The 17,695-nt window shown below is 39.8% G+C and overlaps 3 protein-coding genes across 3 annotated transcripts; 1 reads left to right on the top strand and 2 right to left on the bottom strand.

Annotated features, from left to right (window-relative positions):
* Positions 1–439: 439 nt before the first annotated feature.
* Positions 440–1,377, bottom strand: LOC103982612 (auxin-responsive protein SAUR36). The gene has a single exon (XM_009399594.3). It carries the CDS (start codon positions 1,103–1,105, stop codon positions 545–547), a length of 561 nt encoding a protein of 186 aa, XP_009397869.2. The 5' UTR covers positions 1,106–1,377; the 3' UTR covers positions 440–544.
* Positions 1,378–7,358: 5,981 nt separating this feature from the next.
* On the top strand, positions 7,359–14,009 carry LOC135670850 (small ribosomal subunit protein mS47-like). Its single transcript, XM_065178681.1, has 14 exons — positions 7,359–7,531; positions 7,610–7,690; positions 7,770–7,838; positions 7,917–7,980; positions 9,033–9,112; positions 9,904–9,987; positions 10,858–10,942; positions 11,441–11,526; positions 11,609–11,730; positions 12,159–12,219; positions 13,070–13,168; positions 13,248–13,349; positions 13,424–13,465; positions 13,544–14,009. The coding sequence occupies exons 1-14, from the start codon at positions 7,409–7,411 to the stop codon at positions 13,661–13,663; spliced, it is 1,218 nt and encodes a 405-aa protein (XP_065034753.1). The 5' UTR covers positions 7,359–7,408; the 3' UTR covers positions 13,664–14,009.
* A 1,335-nt stretch (positions 14,010–15,344) lies between these two features.
* On the bottom strand, positions 15,345–16,811 carry LOC135672644 (uncharacterized). Its single transcript, XM_065181140.1, has one exon. It carries the CDS (start codon positions 16,369–16,371, stop codon positions 15,502–15,504), a length of 870 nt encoding a protein of 289 aa, XP_065037212.1. The 5' UTR covers positions 16,372–16,811; the 3' UTR covers positions 15,345–15,501.
* Positions 16,812–17,695: the final 884 nt, after the last annotated feature.

Raw genomic sequence — 17,695 nt, 5'->3', positions numbered from 1 at the left:
CGAAGAAGAAGAGAGGACAAAATAAGGAGACGGGGGGGGGGAGGGGGGGGGAAGAACAATATCTGTGTCTGGGTTGAAGATGGGCGACGGTGGAAGGCGACGGGTTGGGGAACCAACCACCGAATGAACCAGAACGATGTGAAGAGGTCGCATTTGTGGAGGGACCAGAGGGTTCAACTTGTCATGTTCGTAGGAAAATTCAAGCTTCCAAGTCTTGTAAGCTTTAGTTTTTTGGCCTCGTGCCAAACTAGTTGGGCTCCATTTACATTGTCATCACCCGTAGAAAGTCTAACCACCAAGAAACATTGGAAAGGAAGACACCACACGACTAACCATAGTGTGTGTATACACTATGGTTCGTTGGATGTTCCTATTAAATAAGATCATCCATGTAAATTAAAATTCTCATTAAAAGAAATTAAATGAACTGAAAAAAAAATCAAGAAAAAGAAACTATTATTTAAGTTAAACTACGTACAAAACAGAGGCTTCAAGAAAATAAAACAGGGGTTTGTACGGAAAAGGGGGGGTAGGTGGATTCGCATCAGGAGGAGAGAAGGGAAGAGGCGCGCTTGCAGCGGAGCCTCTCGCTGCCAGCGGCGATCCGCGACCGGACTCGCTCGAACTTGGCAGCGGGGCAGGGGATGGTGATGCCACCGGGGTGGTGGAACCCGAACTCCTCCTCTGCCTCCCGCAGTAGCTCGCCGAACAGAGGGTGGTTGAAGTAGATGACCGGCACCATGTACCTCCGCGGCGGCCCGCCCTCCTTCTCTCCTCCCACGTACACCGCCAGGTGTCCTTTCGGCGGCGGCGTCCACCCCCGCCGGCCCTCCCCTTCCATTTCTATTAGCGGCGCTCCCGCACTCAATTTCCGGTCGTCGGCGGAGGTTCGGGCACCGATCCTGCAGTGCGGTCGTCGGCAGAAGCGGCCGGCTATGTGGCGGCCCCAGTCGAAGATCTTCGTCGTCATCGTCGAAGTCTTCGAAAGGTTGGATTTTGAGGGGGTGTCGAGGCGGAGGTAGTGTTTGGGGCGGCGGCGGCGGACGACCCATCGCCAGACTCCCACTAGTCGCCGCCCCAACTTGAATCCTCTAAACCTCTTCATAACTAAAAGTACAGTACCAGTAGGAAGAGGGGTCAAATAGCGGGAAGAGGAGCATCAAACAAACAAGGAGACGGTGGCTCGGATGAGAAACAACGCAGCCAAACTCTTTCTGCTGTTGGTACACAGAGAAAGATGGCAAAGAGGAGGTAGAAGAGAGAAGATGAGTCGAGAGTGGAAAGGCGAAGAGGAGGCTGGGGGTAGTGAAGCAGAGCATTAAGTAGACGAGGGATGAGTCGGGTGGCTCTTCCGTTGGCGTAGAGTCGTGCCAACAGCAGTCGATGTTATTAAGTTAAATATAGGGCTCGTCGGTATTAACAACCGCTTACACTTCAACGGACATGATTACACTTAACCTTGGTTATGATATCATATGTGACATGAGGAAAATAAGACATTACACCCATCTAAATCTCTAATTCTCTTCCTATTTCTATTGTTTTTTATCTTAGTAAGTTGATCAACCGATTAGGGTTCAAAGATTCGACTGATGACTCGATCGATCAGGAAATATTCGATACTAACAAGGTATACTTTTCCAATGTAGAAAATTAAAATGAGGGGAAAAACAGATTGACTAAAAAGGCTTGACAAGGTCTTATATGGACTAAAAACGCGGAATTATTTGTTTCTGGATCTGTCCCTAAATCCTGTCCATTTCGAGTGGAAATTTATGGTGGTGAATGGGGGCGGAGAAGAGCCTAAAACCTCATATGTAGCAGGTAATGCCTCCCCCATTAACGATCAACAGATTGTGAGTGGCTCCTTTAAAGTACCGTATCTTCTACTTTAAATAAAATAAAGCACATCTAATGATCGCCACGGCGACATCGACCGGCCATTCGTGCTGTGGCTGTGATTCGCCTGTCTTCATCAGGACAGGATTCAGCTAAAAAAGAAAAAACAATAAATACTCTTCTGGCCAATAGAAGGTCTCGTTTCCCTGAACCTTATCTCGATCGAGACAGGCGAGTCACACACTGGCATTGATCAGGCATCATGAGGAGAGAGTCCCTTCAGAAGCATGCAATTAAATCTACACTAGCATCCCTCATCACCTAAATCTGCATGTAATTTGAGATCTGAATGAAGTTTACTTTTTTTTATTTCAGACATGCTTCATCCGAATTCAGCAGAAATTTAAACCAAAACTCATCAATCTATTATATCCCTTTGTCATCCATGTATTTGTTATTTGTAATGGGATTGACTTGACCAAGAGATGGTTACTCAAAGCTACACATCTCCCTATGAATTGGTTGTTTCTATTTAGATGATCTTGGTCAAAGTAATCTGATTAAGTTTAAAATAGTTTTGTTTGACAGGTAGAACATCTTAATCCTTACTTAAAGATTAGGCCAAGTAGTTTCTGCCTATTATTATAATGAGAAAAGTAATGATAAATAGTGACAACTGGCTAGTGACTAGTATATCATTCCTATGCACAGAATCATGGTTTAAAGCTTAAGCGTCAAAAGCAAGGGAAGAAGACTTACCAATGCCGTGCTTTGCCGTACGGGGACAGAGAATGTGACGATACACCACCATAGACTTTTGTGCCGCTGCAACCCGCATAAGAACGGCCGCTTCGCGTCCCCACTTGAGTCGAGATTCCGATATTGTCCACCACATCCAGGAGACGAACAGGGCTGCACAGGGCATGTCTCTCTTTTAAGTAAAAGGCACACGATTATTTGGATGAACAAATGACAAAGATGTAAGAGCACAAATCTCTTCAACAAAAAAAAAAAAAAAATCCAGACAAACGAAAATTGGCAATGGGGGATTTGTTTTAGCAAGCAGCCACAGTTTCAAGCTCCTAGTGTGAACCACGAGGACGACAATTTCATCAAAGAAATAGCACGAAAAAGACATCTTATCCCATCGACGTACCGTGCAGTGCCGTACATGGAAACTGATGAGAGTAAAATAAAGCAAAAGAAGTCTCTGGCGACCCACTTGCAGTGCCCTAAATCCTAAACCCACTTGCAAACAAAGCATAGCCAGCGGCAGATCAACAAAAATGGGTGAAGTTTCTGCTGATTGACTGCAACATATGATGCACGGTGGGTCATTCATATTTGGTCACAACTTGTCATCAAGACGAGAGTAGGTGAAGGGCCCTGATGAACATGTCAAGTTGGCTTTGTCTAACAATAGGAATAGGTCTCAGTGGCTTCTGATTCAGCACATATGATGATGTTTATGATTTCAGATGCAACCGAGACAAGAATGCGGAAAAGAGTGAAGAAACTTTTAAGATACTAATCGCATTGTTCGATGAAGGTGAGGAAAGCATATGTTGATAATGTTTAGAATCAACCCAAGATAAAGAGAAGAAAGGGCAAGTAAAAAACAAGAGCTTAATTAAGCCAATCAAAATAAGCCATGGATTCACTTATTAATCCTCTTTACATCAAGTGGTTGTTGCAAGATTAATTTTGGCTCTCGATCAAACTCATAAGACAAACATAGATGCTGGCACTCATCAAATTTTCTTGTCTAATCCTAAATCAAACTTGATAAGTATGTCAGCCGACGTCATTGTGGTTGATTGGATGGAAGGAAGTGGAAATGAGACGTCAACATGACAAAGCATGACATAAAATGCATGAAGAAAAACATGAGACAACGGAGAACGAGAAAATTAACATCACTAATATGAGTGTGCTCTAAATATTTAATTACGTACTTCTGTGAAAAATCTATAGAAGATATAAGTGCAGTTCATACAGATGCAAGAAAACAAATAAAATACAGATCTCTATCATTTCATCTAAGAGCTAAGCCCACATGGATGCGATATGATCAAAGTCATGTTTTTAACAACAGAAACAATCTGTAGCTATTAGGTCTACATTACTAATGCATATATGAACTGTGATGTGCACACACTCCTGTCAGGATTGCTGACAGATGCGTATGTGCACATAGATGGCGACATGAGCTATGAAGGGACCTTGCCACAAGACACGAGGCATCAACATTCATAAGAAAAGCAAGTTTTAAAGGTCTTGAAACCCATAAGAAGTGCAGCACTTTGGACATATAGGATGACATACCTACAGTTCTTTTGCACCGGTCTCAATGATAAACCAGTACATTTGATGCTTACGCAAACATTAGTTCCAACTTAAATGCCAACATTCACAAAGGGTACATACAAGACCCACCTGCCATGTCCTGATACAGGTGGAAGACACATTCCTTTTAAAGCTGTTGATTCCTTTAAATTGACAAAAAAAGGTGACAGATTTATATCTATGCCACTAAATGAAGGCCGGAGAAAGCATATGTGTTTGTTTAGAACTTGTGCATGGTGATTCTGCAGTCAACTGCTACTTTATCACAAAATTAGAAAGGCTGAAGCACATGGGCCTTTCTTTGAACCATTTGATGGAATTTGATGTTTCTTAATCATACTCGTACAAGTTTATATAAAGCAATCACAATATAAATCATGAGACTAATCACAAATATTGAATTGTGAATGAGTATAGTTGATGCAGACAGCTCAAACATCCACAAAGGATGATCTAGACAAAAAAAAACGACAAAAGAAACACCTTAAGCTATATATGAACGATAATGAGCAAAAATGGCAACTGAGAGAGAAATATTCTGTAGGTACATATATCCAAGTACTATTCTTTAATGTACATGTACTACTGGTAATCAGATACTACAGCAATTCTATAGCAGCTATAACACAAAGTAGAGGGAAAAACATCCTCACCAGACAAAAATGAAGTTTTCTGAATGCGACCACGGAAGTCAGCTTCAGTGTGCTTTGATAAGTTTCTCCTTTTAAACTCGCTTTCCATGTCAGATCACCATTCATCTTCCGTTGAACTCCACATGAAACCCACTCCATAACGTAGATGATGATTAACATTGATAGGATAATCCACTTTCCTTATTTATCGACCAAATAATAACCTATTAAACCCCAGAAGTAAAGTCTTCTTGGTTGGTGATAACATGCAGCACATGATCTAGAAATTGTCCAAGTGCATGGTTAACCTCAAATGTTGCATTAAGTTCCAGTATAACTGTCATTTGTGTGAACTACATACTTCTTTAAAGTCCACACTTGCATATGGTCATTGTGTTCAATTACCACTTCTATACCATTCAGATATGAAATTTCAGCATAGAGGCTCAGTTATCTCAACTTGTAAGAACACTTTAAAAAAGGATAAAAATTAAATGCAAATTACTAATCACTGAAAAACTAACTCTTGTGTATCTTCCAAGAAATAAAAGTAATCAACTAAATCAACTAATTTTCCAGCTGCTTCTATATCATAATTCTTGAGTAAGTTTTGTAACTCTATGACCCTGGTTTTCTTATAAGATGATTTTAGAAGAAAAAGAGGTAATTTGACAGAACGATCATTTTGCAACTTAATTCATCAAAAACTAAAGCAACTATAATGATACATAATCTGGCAATGCAACGATTAATTCTGGGAACATGTTCGGGATAACAAATACTAGTGATCCCTAACAGAAGAACTTTTCACGAGTTAAATCCTGGGCGGTTTATTTTTTTTTAAAAAGGCCATATTCCGTATGAACAGGATCATCCAATTTAGCACCTATATAACTTCACATGTGTAAGTTGACGGGCATGAATTCTGTATGCGGTCAAATAATGTGTAAACAAACTATAGGAAAAGGATGAGAAGATTACTGAAGAAAGGAAAACGAAGATGTGGTTCTTGCCCATTAGAGGCTAAACCATCCTTAAGCAACATATCAGGAAGCTCTAAAGCACAATAGTACCAACTGATCATTCTACTGTAAAAATGCCACCACAGTGGTCTCCAAATTGGTCCCAATCGTTCAATTCCATGAATCTCCTGCTGAATCAACATAGCCAATTTCAGCAAAGTCATATGTCAGGATACCCTAGGCAAAGGCATCAAGCTCAGAAGAGGTATTTCCTTTCATTGTTTGATCATTCAGAGCCAACTCCAACTTTCGTTCCCTAGAATACCCAAAATTAGGCAGAATCACATGATCCAATAGAAGACCATAAGGCTCCATAACTCTGCAACATGTTTGGCCTCGATGATCCGACCTCCTTTCCAAATACTAATATTAACCTACGTGGAGTGGAGCCAATCTTGTGCTTACCATTATATCAAACAGGTAATATGCCTGATCCAAGTGTCCCTTCAACATTAAACCAACTATCAGTAGATTACAACATGATAAATATGGTAAATTACCAACCCCATCCATTAGAAAGAAGAAGAGATCCAGAGCCTCCGATAACATCACTTCGGAAAAGTGTACACGCAGCATAGAGCTGCATGTTCCATTTAATGGCCAGATCGAAGTTTTATCATCTGGTCCAGAACGTGTTGGGCCTCAACCAATATCCCGATCCTGCAAAAACGACTCTGCAAACGCGTTCGACCTCAATACTGGGTCCTCCCTTGGACAATACCAATACACGCATGAAGTGCTGTGCTAACCATTATAACAAACAGGTCATATGCCTGATCCTAGTGCCCATTCGAGATCAAACAAGCCATCAATAGATTACAACCCGGTAAAGAGTTAAAAATACCTGCTAAAGCCAATAGAAAGAAGAGATCCAGACCCTCCGAGAACACGCAGCATCGAGCTATATGTCCCATTTGACGGCAAAGATCGAAGTCATATCATCTGGTCCAGGATGCACTGGGCTTTAACCAACATCCCGAGCCTACGAGAGCACTCCATCATCGCAACGAGCGCAGAGGGATCGTCGGGGAGTGCACTTATGGCAGGTTGTGCGAATCAAGCGGGAGCGCACATCGCCAGTTCTTGATGCTTATCCACCCACATAAGCGATGAAGAAGAACGAATCACTACACCTACATGACCTCTATGCACCATCAATTACCGTTTGCACATAACAAACTCTTCACAGATTTATACAACAAGTGTACACGGTTTGCATACAGAATAATCATATAAAAATATTGTTATTAATGCATTATACATATATATATATACATACATATATATATATATGTATATATATATATGTGTATATATATGTATATATGTATATATATATGTGTATATATATACATATACATATATATATATACATATATATATATATATGTATATATATATATGTATATATATGTATATATATATATATGTATATATATATATATGTATATATATATATATATATATATATATATATATATGTATATATATATATATATATATATATGACAGATCCCGTCCTCTTCTGCAACCCTACTCGACGGACATCGGCCATTGGGGCGCTCGGAGATGCACAAGTTCAGAGGCCTCGCGTCGGGCCGGCGGTCCCTCCCCGATATCCGCTGCGCCCTTTCATCCTTCTCGACGACGACGCGCCCGTTGTCCGCCCATGATGACCAACCACAGAAGGAGGTGAGGCCACCACCATTCCTCGTTCCTTCTCATCTCACTATTCTTTTCTCATCTTTTCTTGCTCTCCGCTGGACTTAGGTGCTTGTAGAGGGCAAGGCGAGCGCCCGCGCCGCGATTCTTAACCGGCCCTCTGCTCTTAATGCTCTCACGACCAATATGGTATGCTTTCTTGATGTAGTTGCGGTGTTCGAACTTTTGCTTGACCAAGAGTGAACTCAGGTATTGTGGTCTTCTATAGGCAGTTCGGTTGAAGAAGTTTTATGAAACTTGGGAGGATAATCCTGATATTGGGTTTGTCATGATGAAGGTAAGCTCTTGCTTATTTTGGGAACCATTACATTTATCGTGAAATATGAAGCTTAAATGTGGTCTTGATCTTCTGAAGGGCAGTGGCAGAGCATTTTGTGCTGGTGGGGATGTTGTTGCCCTTCATCGGTTGCTTAATGAAGGTACACTCTTTGTTAGATTATGTAAGAACGTTCATGATATGCCCTATAAGCATTTAGTTTACTACTTTACTTTGCATGCTGGATGGTTGGCATTGTGGCATGTTATCAAAGTGAAAACAAAATGAAAGAAAGAATAGACCATTTGTACGAATGCCAAAATGATGCACCTGATGGGAAGGTCTCGATCTTCTTATCTTTTATTGTGAGTCTGTAACGTTATCAGGATAAGCAATTCGGTCTTCTTATGAAGAGGTCTCCGTCGAATAGTATTTTGGTTCTGTACTTCACTTTGGAAAGCTTAAGTTGAATGTTGCTCCAAGATAAGCTCTGAATTTTTTTTATCTATTATTTAAATATTGGTGTATCATTTGTTGAAGAATATTAATACTGAATAGTCTGTTATAAGTGCTTTTGGGTTCCTTGGGCTTCTCATGAGGAAATCAAGGTCATAAAAGATCATATTAAAGGCAGAATTTATTACCTTCAAACATAGAGAGAGACGCTAGAAGAATATAGTGGGAGGATAAGATTTACTTTCCCTACTTCGTGTAGGAGAAAGGAAAAGAGATGGAAAGACAAGCATGCTACCTTCTCTACAACCTTGTGAGATATCACAAGTGATACTTCAATCAAACATTTGCTGATCGATTATGATTCTGTCGGGACAGATCATAAATTATAATTAATCAATCAGCCTCTTATGTGGAGCATAAGGCTAGAGAAGTTTGTGTTACAATAAGAGAAGTATTCTTTCTAATGCCTTAGGTTCTTGTGGTGAGCACATGTATGTATTAGTTCTGAAGAGAAACAATCAGTTGAAATCAAAACCTGACTAGCTTGACTTATTTCTTTATGATATTGATTATGGCATCATGTGGATGTTCAGTTCCTTCTAATTGTTTCCACAATAAGTCAAATTTGCTTCATGGTTCTGATTTTTTTTAAGACAAGGAAACATGGGTAAGAGCCTCAGGCCACATTTGTTGTTTTGTAACTTGTATTTTAAATTGATGTCACTAGAATGTTTATGACCTTTTAGTTTTCTCATGCAGGGAAAATGGAAGATTGCAAGGACTTCTTCAGGAACTTATACACATTCATCTATGTTTTAGGCACATATTTGAAGCCACATGTGAGTATAACCTTTATAAAGTTTACACTCTTTGTAATATGCTGATTCAATATAGCTTTAACAAAATTGTCTTTGTATTGTTCTACTTATTGTATGCTTGATGCATAGAGTAGTAATCATACCATTTCCCATACATTTTTTGTGTTGAAGAATGAAAACTTGGCTGTTCTTCAGTTCTTTCGAAATCTTGAAGAAGAAAATTGGACCAATTTGTGAAATTGGTATTTCATTTATCCCAGCGGAAGGTTGGACTCATTGTTGGAAGAACTTGGCGCTGACCTAAGAGGGAGAAGGTTAGAATTATCTTAGGAATATTGGTGATGTAGAGAACATCATAAAATTCCTAAGCCAAGAGTAAAGAAATTCAAATAATGGCCATTTCATTTACTCCAGTGATTCCAGATGTTGTCCAAGTAGTAAATCTGTTGCATGCTTACCAAATCTCCTTAGAAAACTTATTTTTATTGCTTTTACTAGTATATTAAAGCAATCTTAGGTCTTCTGGATCCTGAAGAAGGTTTTGCAGATTCTTTAAGATATAGTTGGTTTCTTGTCTTGCATAATTTCAAGAGTTTCACCATTTGAAAATCTTTTTTTCTAATCTTTTTTCATGATAACATTACTCCTGTAAATGTGCTGGTATTTTAAGTGTTCATATCATTCTCTTGTGACAGTTTGTTTTTTTCCGACCCCCTCTATACTTCATAGTGCTTTTATTGTACTTTTCCAAATCAAATCCTTTCGCTCTCAGCAGCTCTGTAAATGACTTGTACTTGAATCATCCCATGCAGGTGGCAATTTTGGATGGTGTTACCATGGGGGGCGGAGCAGGAGTCTCAGTTCCAGGGACATTTCGTATTGCAACTGATAAGACTGTATGAGTTCCGTATCCATGATATGAAATTCACAACTTATTATTTTGTATTATAGGTTATTGTAGCTGTTTATTTTAGTAAGTTAGTTGTTAAGGTTTGTGATGTTATTTTAGTTTATAGAAATTGTGAACTTTTGGTTTTAGATTAAGCAAGGATTTTTATAATATTGCATGGCCTTTTGCCATGCATTTACACCGAAAAGTTCATTTGTATGCATGCTTTGACATGCTTATATTTTGCTTTTAATTGTGGAATGTGCTAATTGAAATTTAGTTCCTTTATCATTGTTCAAATTCATATGGTGTTCTTATCTTTTAGTCACTTTTTGCACATTGATTACAGTACTATTTAAGAAAAAGCTAAGCAGATAAAAAATTTTAATTTTAGTGACTTTATAAAATTTGTTTTCTCTTGTTTGTCAATTGTACTCTGTCTTTAGCTTGTTACATATAAAGATGTATAAGAGCATTTCTGAAATTGGATCTTAAACTGATTACGAGCACCTCATTTTTATTTCCTTCTCATTGGTCTTTCTTTTTTTATTAGATTTACAATGAAAACAAAAATCCATAATGTCTCAACTATTTAAAGTCTGCTAAATGAATCTTTTGCCACCATTGAGTTATGTTTTTTTTATTAGCTTTAATGAACACAAACATACCAATATATATGTTTCTTGAAGTTAGTTTCAATGGGTTGTGGGCATGATCATTTTTACGCTTACCGAAAATATAATATATATTTGACAATTTGTATTATACAGATGAAAAGAATTTATACATACTTGTCCTTGTAACATCATTTCTGGTTGAGTCTACTTGTTAACTTACACATTTCTGAAATGCTTTCAACTTTTCTGAACAATTTCAGATCTTTGCAACACCAGAAGTTCATATAGGTTTCCATCCTGATGCTGGTGCTTCCTTCTATTTATCACGTCTAACTGGTTATATAGGTACAACTTTTTTACAAAGTTGCACTTGTGGTGCATGACCAACTTTTAATTTGTCTTAATTTGCTCAATGTGGAAATATTTAGTACTTGACAGTTGACACAATTTATTGTTTTCTGTTCATATCCTTTGCTGCTAGTAGTTCTATGTGCAAATGTCTTGTTTGTAGAAGAGTTTAGTTTCAACTTTCAAGCTACTAAGCTCATAAGCATGAGTTTCTAGGTTCACATGGGTTTTTTCTTATGTAACAGAAGAATCTTGATGAATTTTATTGGGTTTGAATGACAAAAGTATGCATTTTTAGTATTGTTTATGTTTGTTTTTCACTCCATTACATTATTTTGTCTCTATTTTGGCTAATTATCTTCACATGGGTTTTTTTCACATTCTTTTGTTATTTGTTATCATTGTATAGCTGATTCTAGTTATCTGATATGATTTTATTTAGCAGCTATGTTGACAAACTCTTTTCACACAGTTCTTGTTATGATCTTTCTGTAGGGGAATACTTGGCCCTAACTGGCGAGAGGCTCAATGGTGTAGATATGCTTGCAGTTGGCCTTGCTACACATTTTTCACTGAGAGCAGTTGTTCCTTTACTCAATTTTCGAAAGTTATGTACTCATTCCCTTTGGTTTTCTTACAATATATTTTCTTTTTTGTTTGTAGAGGCTTGATTGGATTGATGAACGACTTGCTAAGTTGATCACAGATGATCCTTCAGTCATTGATTCTACACTAGCACAATATGGCGATCTTGTCTATCCAGATAAGACTAGCATCGTCCACAGGTGTTCTCATGCTTGAAATTCTTCACAAGTCCTTTTAATATGTAGATAAATAATACTCTGTTAATGATGCTCTGTGATTATGTAGATTAATAGTTGCTAATCATAAGTTTCTTTCATAAACACATAATCTGGGAGTACATGATACATTTCATAGCTGCAATGATGTAGTTGTGAGTGATTCACAACGTACATACATAAAATAAAGATATTTATAATATATGGACCTTTACATTTTTCCTTGAGTAGGCTTTATTTGTAATTTCTAGTTTTTCTATATTAGTCATTCTTATTTATACAAAATAATGAACATAAATAGTTACTCTGATCATCCATACTCAGTCCATTTGCAAATTATCTGTATCTACAATATTAAAGCTAATATCACTGTACCTTATTTGAACTTGTTTTTCTTTGTTTCCCTTGTTCAGGCTGGAGGTGATAGATAAATGCTTTGGCCATGAAACTGTTGAGGAAATTTTGGATGCTTTGGTAAGCTTCCCCTTTTTCCAATGATCTGTGCAAATTTTTATCTGATCAATTTGTACATGTGGTGGGCATCCTGCTTATGTTAGCATGATCCAGTTTATATATGAAAACTGATGGGGGATAACATGATCTTAGGTCTTAAGTACAACTTTGTTAAACTGATATGACATGTAACTCACCATTCACCTTTTAGGAGAATGCAATCTCGTCCCTGCCCTGTTCTGATATTTTTAAAGTTTCAAACTGTAATCTTATAATTCCTTCAAGGCATTGCTAAATTCCTGTATCTATTAGGATATTTTAATCAACGTAACTTTTACATGAAGTGGAACTATCTTAATATTTTCTAGATCATTTTATACATTTAGAGGAGATATAAAACCTTACTTAAAGTTGCAATTTGAAGCAACATGTCATGTAGACCTGCTACATCCATGAACTGAATTTCATGTTAACCTTATTTATTTGAGCAGACAATAGTGAATGATTCTGTTCCATTAATTTTGTTGAGCATGGAAATTTCTTTTCTTGGGTGTTTACAGAACAGTCAATTAGTACAACTATCTATTTCTTATCTGACTCAACGATAGTGTAGCAGACAAATTATTCTTATGCTATTAAACATTCGGACAGTTCGACCATGCTGTACATAATCACTTTCACGGATCTAGTACATTTAGACTATTCTCATAAAGGTGAAACATTATCAAGCAACTCAGACTGTCGATTGGGCTGAACTTTGTGGAGATCAAATGTGACAGCCTTCTTGTTGTTCGCATCAGAGGAATAATATTTGCACTTTTTTAATCTTCTCATGCCATATTTCCTGTTTAATGTTCTTTATCATACACAGGAAGTTGAGGTAGCTAGATCAAATCAAGATTGGTGTGCTTCTGCTTTGAAAAAATTAAAAGAAGCTTCTCCATTGAGTTTAAAGGTTTCCCTGCAATCTGTAAGTTGCTAGAACCTCACTGAATGCTGCTTCCTCTGTAATTAATTATTTACCAATGCTTCCTCTGACAACTTGATAGATACGCGAAGGTAGATTTCAGACTCTCGATGAATGCCTTGTTCGAGAGTATCGAATGTCACTTCACGGGATCTCAAAGCCGGTTTCTCATGACTTCTGCGAGGTACTGGAATCATTGATCTGCTAGAAGGATAAGTTTGTTCCTAGGGTTTCCTAACCTACCTCTGTTTTGTACAGGGTGTTCGAGCACGGCTAGTTGAGAAGGATTTGGCTCCTAAGGTACTTCCAGTGATGCTTCAGATGGTTCAAATTTTCATTTGTTGTTTTCTGAAGAGTTTCCATCTATGAATAATGCAGTGGGATCCTCCAACATTAGAGAAAGTATCCAAAGACATGGTTGATTATTACTTCTCACCGCTTGGTGAATTCGAGCCCGAACTAAAGCTACCCACACACCTGCGTGAAGCTTTTATTTGATTCAGGATCGTCTTAAGCCTGCAGGATGCCGGTCAGCAGCTCATAGCATATGTAATCTCATGTTAAATGTGGGTGAAAATTTGTTGTATCATCTCCATAGTGGGTGGCATCACATTCTAAAACTGCAGCCTTGCCTTCTTTTTTCGTATGAGTTTAACTTTACGACTAGGCATTTGAGAACAAGAATGTGGGTTGAGAGATGGAAATATCTGATCAAAACTTGGTTGGTATTCTTCCAAAGTATTAACAGATATAAATTTGAGGGAGTGAAATCAACCAAAGGCAGATTTAGTGTACTCAGGTTGTGATATGAAAACCAGTGCTAAACTATGTTTTGCCTCAATAATGGTCTCTTTTTTGCTGCCGAGAATTATAACAACAATGAGATTGATGCTGAACTGGTCAGAAAACATGATGAACACTGCAGTGTAATGATTTCTCAAGGGCAAAGGACTGTTGTGTTTTAGATTTTGGACTGGAGACATGATTATACTGATTTAAATGCTTCTTGTTGTGGACAAACTGCAACAGTGGATATATCTAGCCATATCTTTTATGGTGTTGTTATCTGTTATGTGATGAAGGATACCCAAACACGGCATTGTCTTTTATGGTGTCATCTGTTATGTGAGGGAAGGATACACAAAACACAGCATTGTTGAGGAAAGAAGGCAGTACAAGTGATAGAGGAAATCCAATTCAAATATTGCATTCATGTTGAAGACAATAAGCACCAGCTCACATCAGATGGGAGTTTACATCAAATCTACAGGGAATATTTTGGCCACTCAAGTACCCTCACCTGCATATGAAAAGACTGAGCAGTCTAGGTATTAAATGGGTCATCAGTTGTTGCAGCAGTGAAGGGTTTGGGTGCTTGATAGCAAACAAGTGGGTTGGTGTGGCCAAATGCTCACCCAATAAATACCATAAATATAAATGAACTGGTACTTATTTATGGGTTCCAAGGACTAGAAATAAAGAGAAGAAGAATAGCTCAGGGGTGGTGGTGGTGGTTGTTGTTCATTGGATGAATCCAATGGAGATCAGATGCCTGGGATTCAGATGCTTCCTAAGTTTTGTTTTCTCATGTGACCACTGTTTGACTTCTTAATTGGTTGCCAGAAGGCCCTGCTGTTGATGCATCGAAAGCTATGACCTCATGTTCTTTGATTAGCTACAACAAAAATGAAGTCAAAGCGAACATCTTTCTTTGGATCTTGCTTTCCAATATCAGTAGTATGCTTTTCAAGTGTTTTACAAACATCTATGCTGTTTGTTTCAATCCAGTAACTTCATATTCTCTATATGACGACTCATTGTAAACAAGAAGAGTATTATAGGTTTTGATCTGATATAAATCTGATACTTGGAATAACTATTAGGTTTATTGCATTGAAATTTGAGGCCATTGTTACGAGTTGTTCTTCAAGATGGAGATGCATAATGTAGTCATACATGATATGAATACAAAGAACATGCATGGATTCCTTCCTTCTTGGGGACTCTGGCTTTCCATGGCAAGACAAAAACACTACTTCTACCATTTGCACATACGACTTCAAATGCTCTAAATCACATCAAACAAATCCAACAAATAGACGACAAGCTGCTTACATCAAAGACAAGAACGACGGTCACACCAGCACATACAAGGAACAAGAAGACAGAAAGCAACCCATGAAAAGTGATTCTATACCTTCAGATAGAAAAAGGAGAAGCTTTTACACCATGAAAAACACACTGTTCACCACCGAGTCAGTAGCCCGAGTTAAGAGAATCGCCACAAGAATAGAAGAGAGAACAAGAGGACGAAAATGATTACGACGGATTTGAGTTTAGAGCTTGTAGATGATCAGGAAGCAAGGAAGCACCGCCCTGAGATCAAATACCACAAGCTCCCCGTTCTCCAGGGTCACCGACTCGGCCTCCGATTCGGTGTTGAACTCGGCTTTGACCCGGCCAGCGATGACGCGGCACACCAGCATCGCCCTCCGCCCGGTCCCCCCGCCCCCGCTCGCGTGCGCTCCGCCGCTCCCCGCGAAGGTCCGGACACCCTCCACCTTCCCCCCCGCCGACCACACGGCGCTGCACGCCACCCCGGCATCGTAGACGACCCCCCCGCCGACGCCGCAGTGGAACCGCATCATCTCGTTGCCGTCGGCGGCGCATCGCGCGTCGTCAGACCGGGCGGCCCGGGCACGGACCGCCGCGCGGTGCTCCTCGAACCGGGCCACCGTCCGCGCCGGGTTGTGGACCCGGAACAGCATCTCGATCTCGCCCGGGAACGCCGCGGCGGGCCTGCCGCCGGAGGAGGACCAGCTCGAGCTGAAGATGATCTCCACCACCCGCCGCGACGAGTGACCGGTGGGAAGCTCCGCCAGCGTCGGGAATGGGTCCGCGTGGGCCGGCCCCACGAGTCCCGCCGCCGGCGAGGCGGGCGGGCGGGCGGACGTCGGTTTAGGCTTGGACTTGGGCCTCGCCTTAGGCCGGGGTTTCTTCGGAAGCGAGGACGAGGACGAAGCCGACGAGGCCAGGTACTTTGGAAAGAAGAAGACGTCCTTAATGGCGTGAGAGGTGTTGCTGCAGGAGACGGAGGAGAGCAGCGGCTTCCTAGCAGAAGACGAAGACGACGGCGTCCGGTTGTATACGACGTCGTCCACAACATTAGACTTGCAGTGCAGCGACTTAACCCACCCGGCCGCCATTTGGCGACGACGATGACGGCTGTGTCGGCCAAGAACAAGATCACCTAAGCAGAACAAATGACACCTTCACACACACAGAGATAGAGAGAGAGAGAGAGGTGATCTTATGTGCTGTTGCGGAAGGGAGAGGGAGGAGGAGGTGGTGGTGGTGATCGCTTTGGAATAGACTGCTTGGTTGGTGGCTTTTGGCCAGCGGGTTCTGTTCAAGTTGTAGTGCAATCTTGGTTTGGATTCACAGTAGTTGAGTTGGATTCTGTCATGAGAAGCTTTGGGTGGAGTGCTCTCCTTCTACTCCTTTGTATTGCACGCAGCCTTATCCTCGCTCTGTGCTTCCATGGATCGAACACTAACAATTCTTTTCAATTAGTGTCGTCTTATTGTACTTGTTTGGTGCAAAGTAGATCTTTCATTGTTGATGGACCCAACTCCAACTTGTAACATCATCCTTCCTTCATCTTGGATTACTTGGAAGACTTCCACCAAACAATGGAAGAAGACATGAAATCTCAACCAGTGTTTGTGCATCTAACCCTGCTATTGTTAGTTACCATGTCAACATTAAGGAGATGACCCACCCTCACATATGATCTGAGCAACCATACAAAAATGCCATGTTCCAATCTCATCTCCTTTCAAACTTTCATTTCATGAAACAAGGTAGAACTCATGTGGGAATCATAAGCAAGATATAATAATCAAGTCTTTTCAAGATAAATTCTTCAAACAACATCATAATCTAATCTTTGGGTCATTTCCAAGATGTGCTATCAACCCACACCCATCAATAATTGGCCATGATGTTTCTAATGTGATGTGCCTTCTGTGAGCAGATGAATTATATAGTTTAGAGTCAGCACATGATATGAACAAGGAGGCTTGGAGAATTTTCTTTGGGATTCAATAAGATATGGAATGGCATTCCTTTGAAGTAATTCCCTTTTGTTTTCTATCATCTCCAGGTTGTGTATTCCCTTCAAGAATGCCTTCATTGTCTTGCTTCTTGTCTCAGTTTGCATGTGAGGTGTAGGTAGAGATTGAAGTTTTATATCCAAAAAAGGTCCATCATGGGCTTGTTATTGTGGAGAAAAAGAAAGAAAATATCCACAATATGTTTGGGATTTAGGGTTGGGAGTACAAGATTTGCACTGATGAGAAAGATACTGAAGAATGAGGAGGAGCTGAGCATGTGCACAGTGCACTGCAGGAGAGCCCAGTGGAGTGACAAAAGGTGACCCAGAAACCAAGCTCTTGTCCTGTCCCTACCTAACTGGAATCATTACCATCTCAAATGATGTTAGATGCAGTCAAAAAAGAGAGCTTCAGA

Source organism: Musa acuminata, chromosome BXJ1-4 (assembly GCF_036884655.1).
Source record: "Musa acuminata AAA Group cultivar baxijiao chromosome BXJ1-4, Cavendish_Baxijiao_AAA, whole genome shotgun sequence".
Classification (NCBI taxonomy): Eukaryota; Viridiplantae; Streptophyta; class Magnoliopsida; order Zingiberales; family Musaceae; genus Musa; species Musa acuminata.
The sequence above is the reverse complement of the archived record's forward strand: the minus strand, read 5'-3'. Positions and strand labels throughout refer to the sequence as shown.

What these genes read in the sequence shown, in the direction of transcription:
- LOC103982612 (XM_009399594.3), bottom strand. Translation starts at nt 1,105, where the DNA reads ATGAAGAGGTTTAGAGGATTCAAGTTGGGGCGGCGACTAGTGGGAGTC.
- LOC135670850 (XM_065178681.1), top strand. Translation starts at nt 7,409, where the DNA reads ATGCACAAGTTCAGAGGCCTCGCGTCGGGCCGGCGGTCCCTCCCCGAT. An exon ending in ATGCTCTCACGACCAATATG is followed by an intron (nt 7,691 to 7,769) that starts GTATGCTTTCTT and finishes GGTCTTCTATAG; the next exon opens with GCAGTTCGGTTGAAGAAGTT. An exon ending in AGAAGGATTTGGCTCCTAAG is followed by an intron (nt 13,466 to 13,543) that starts GTACTTCCAGTG and finishes TGAATAATGCAG; the next exon opens with TGGGATCCTCCAACATTAGA.
- LOC135672644 (XM_065181140.1), bottom strand. Translation starts at nt 16,371, where the DNA reads ATGGCGGCCGGGTGGGTTAAGTCGCTGCACTGCAAGTCTAATGTTGTG.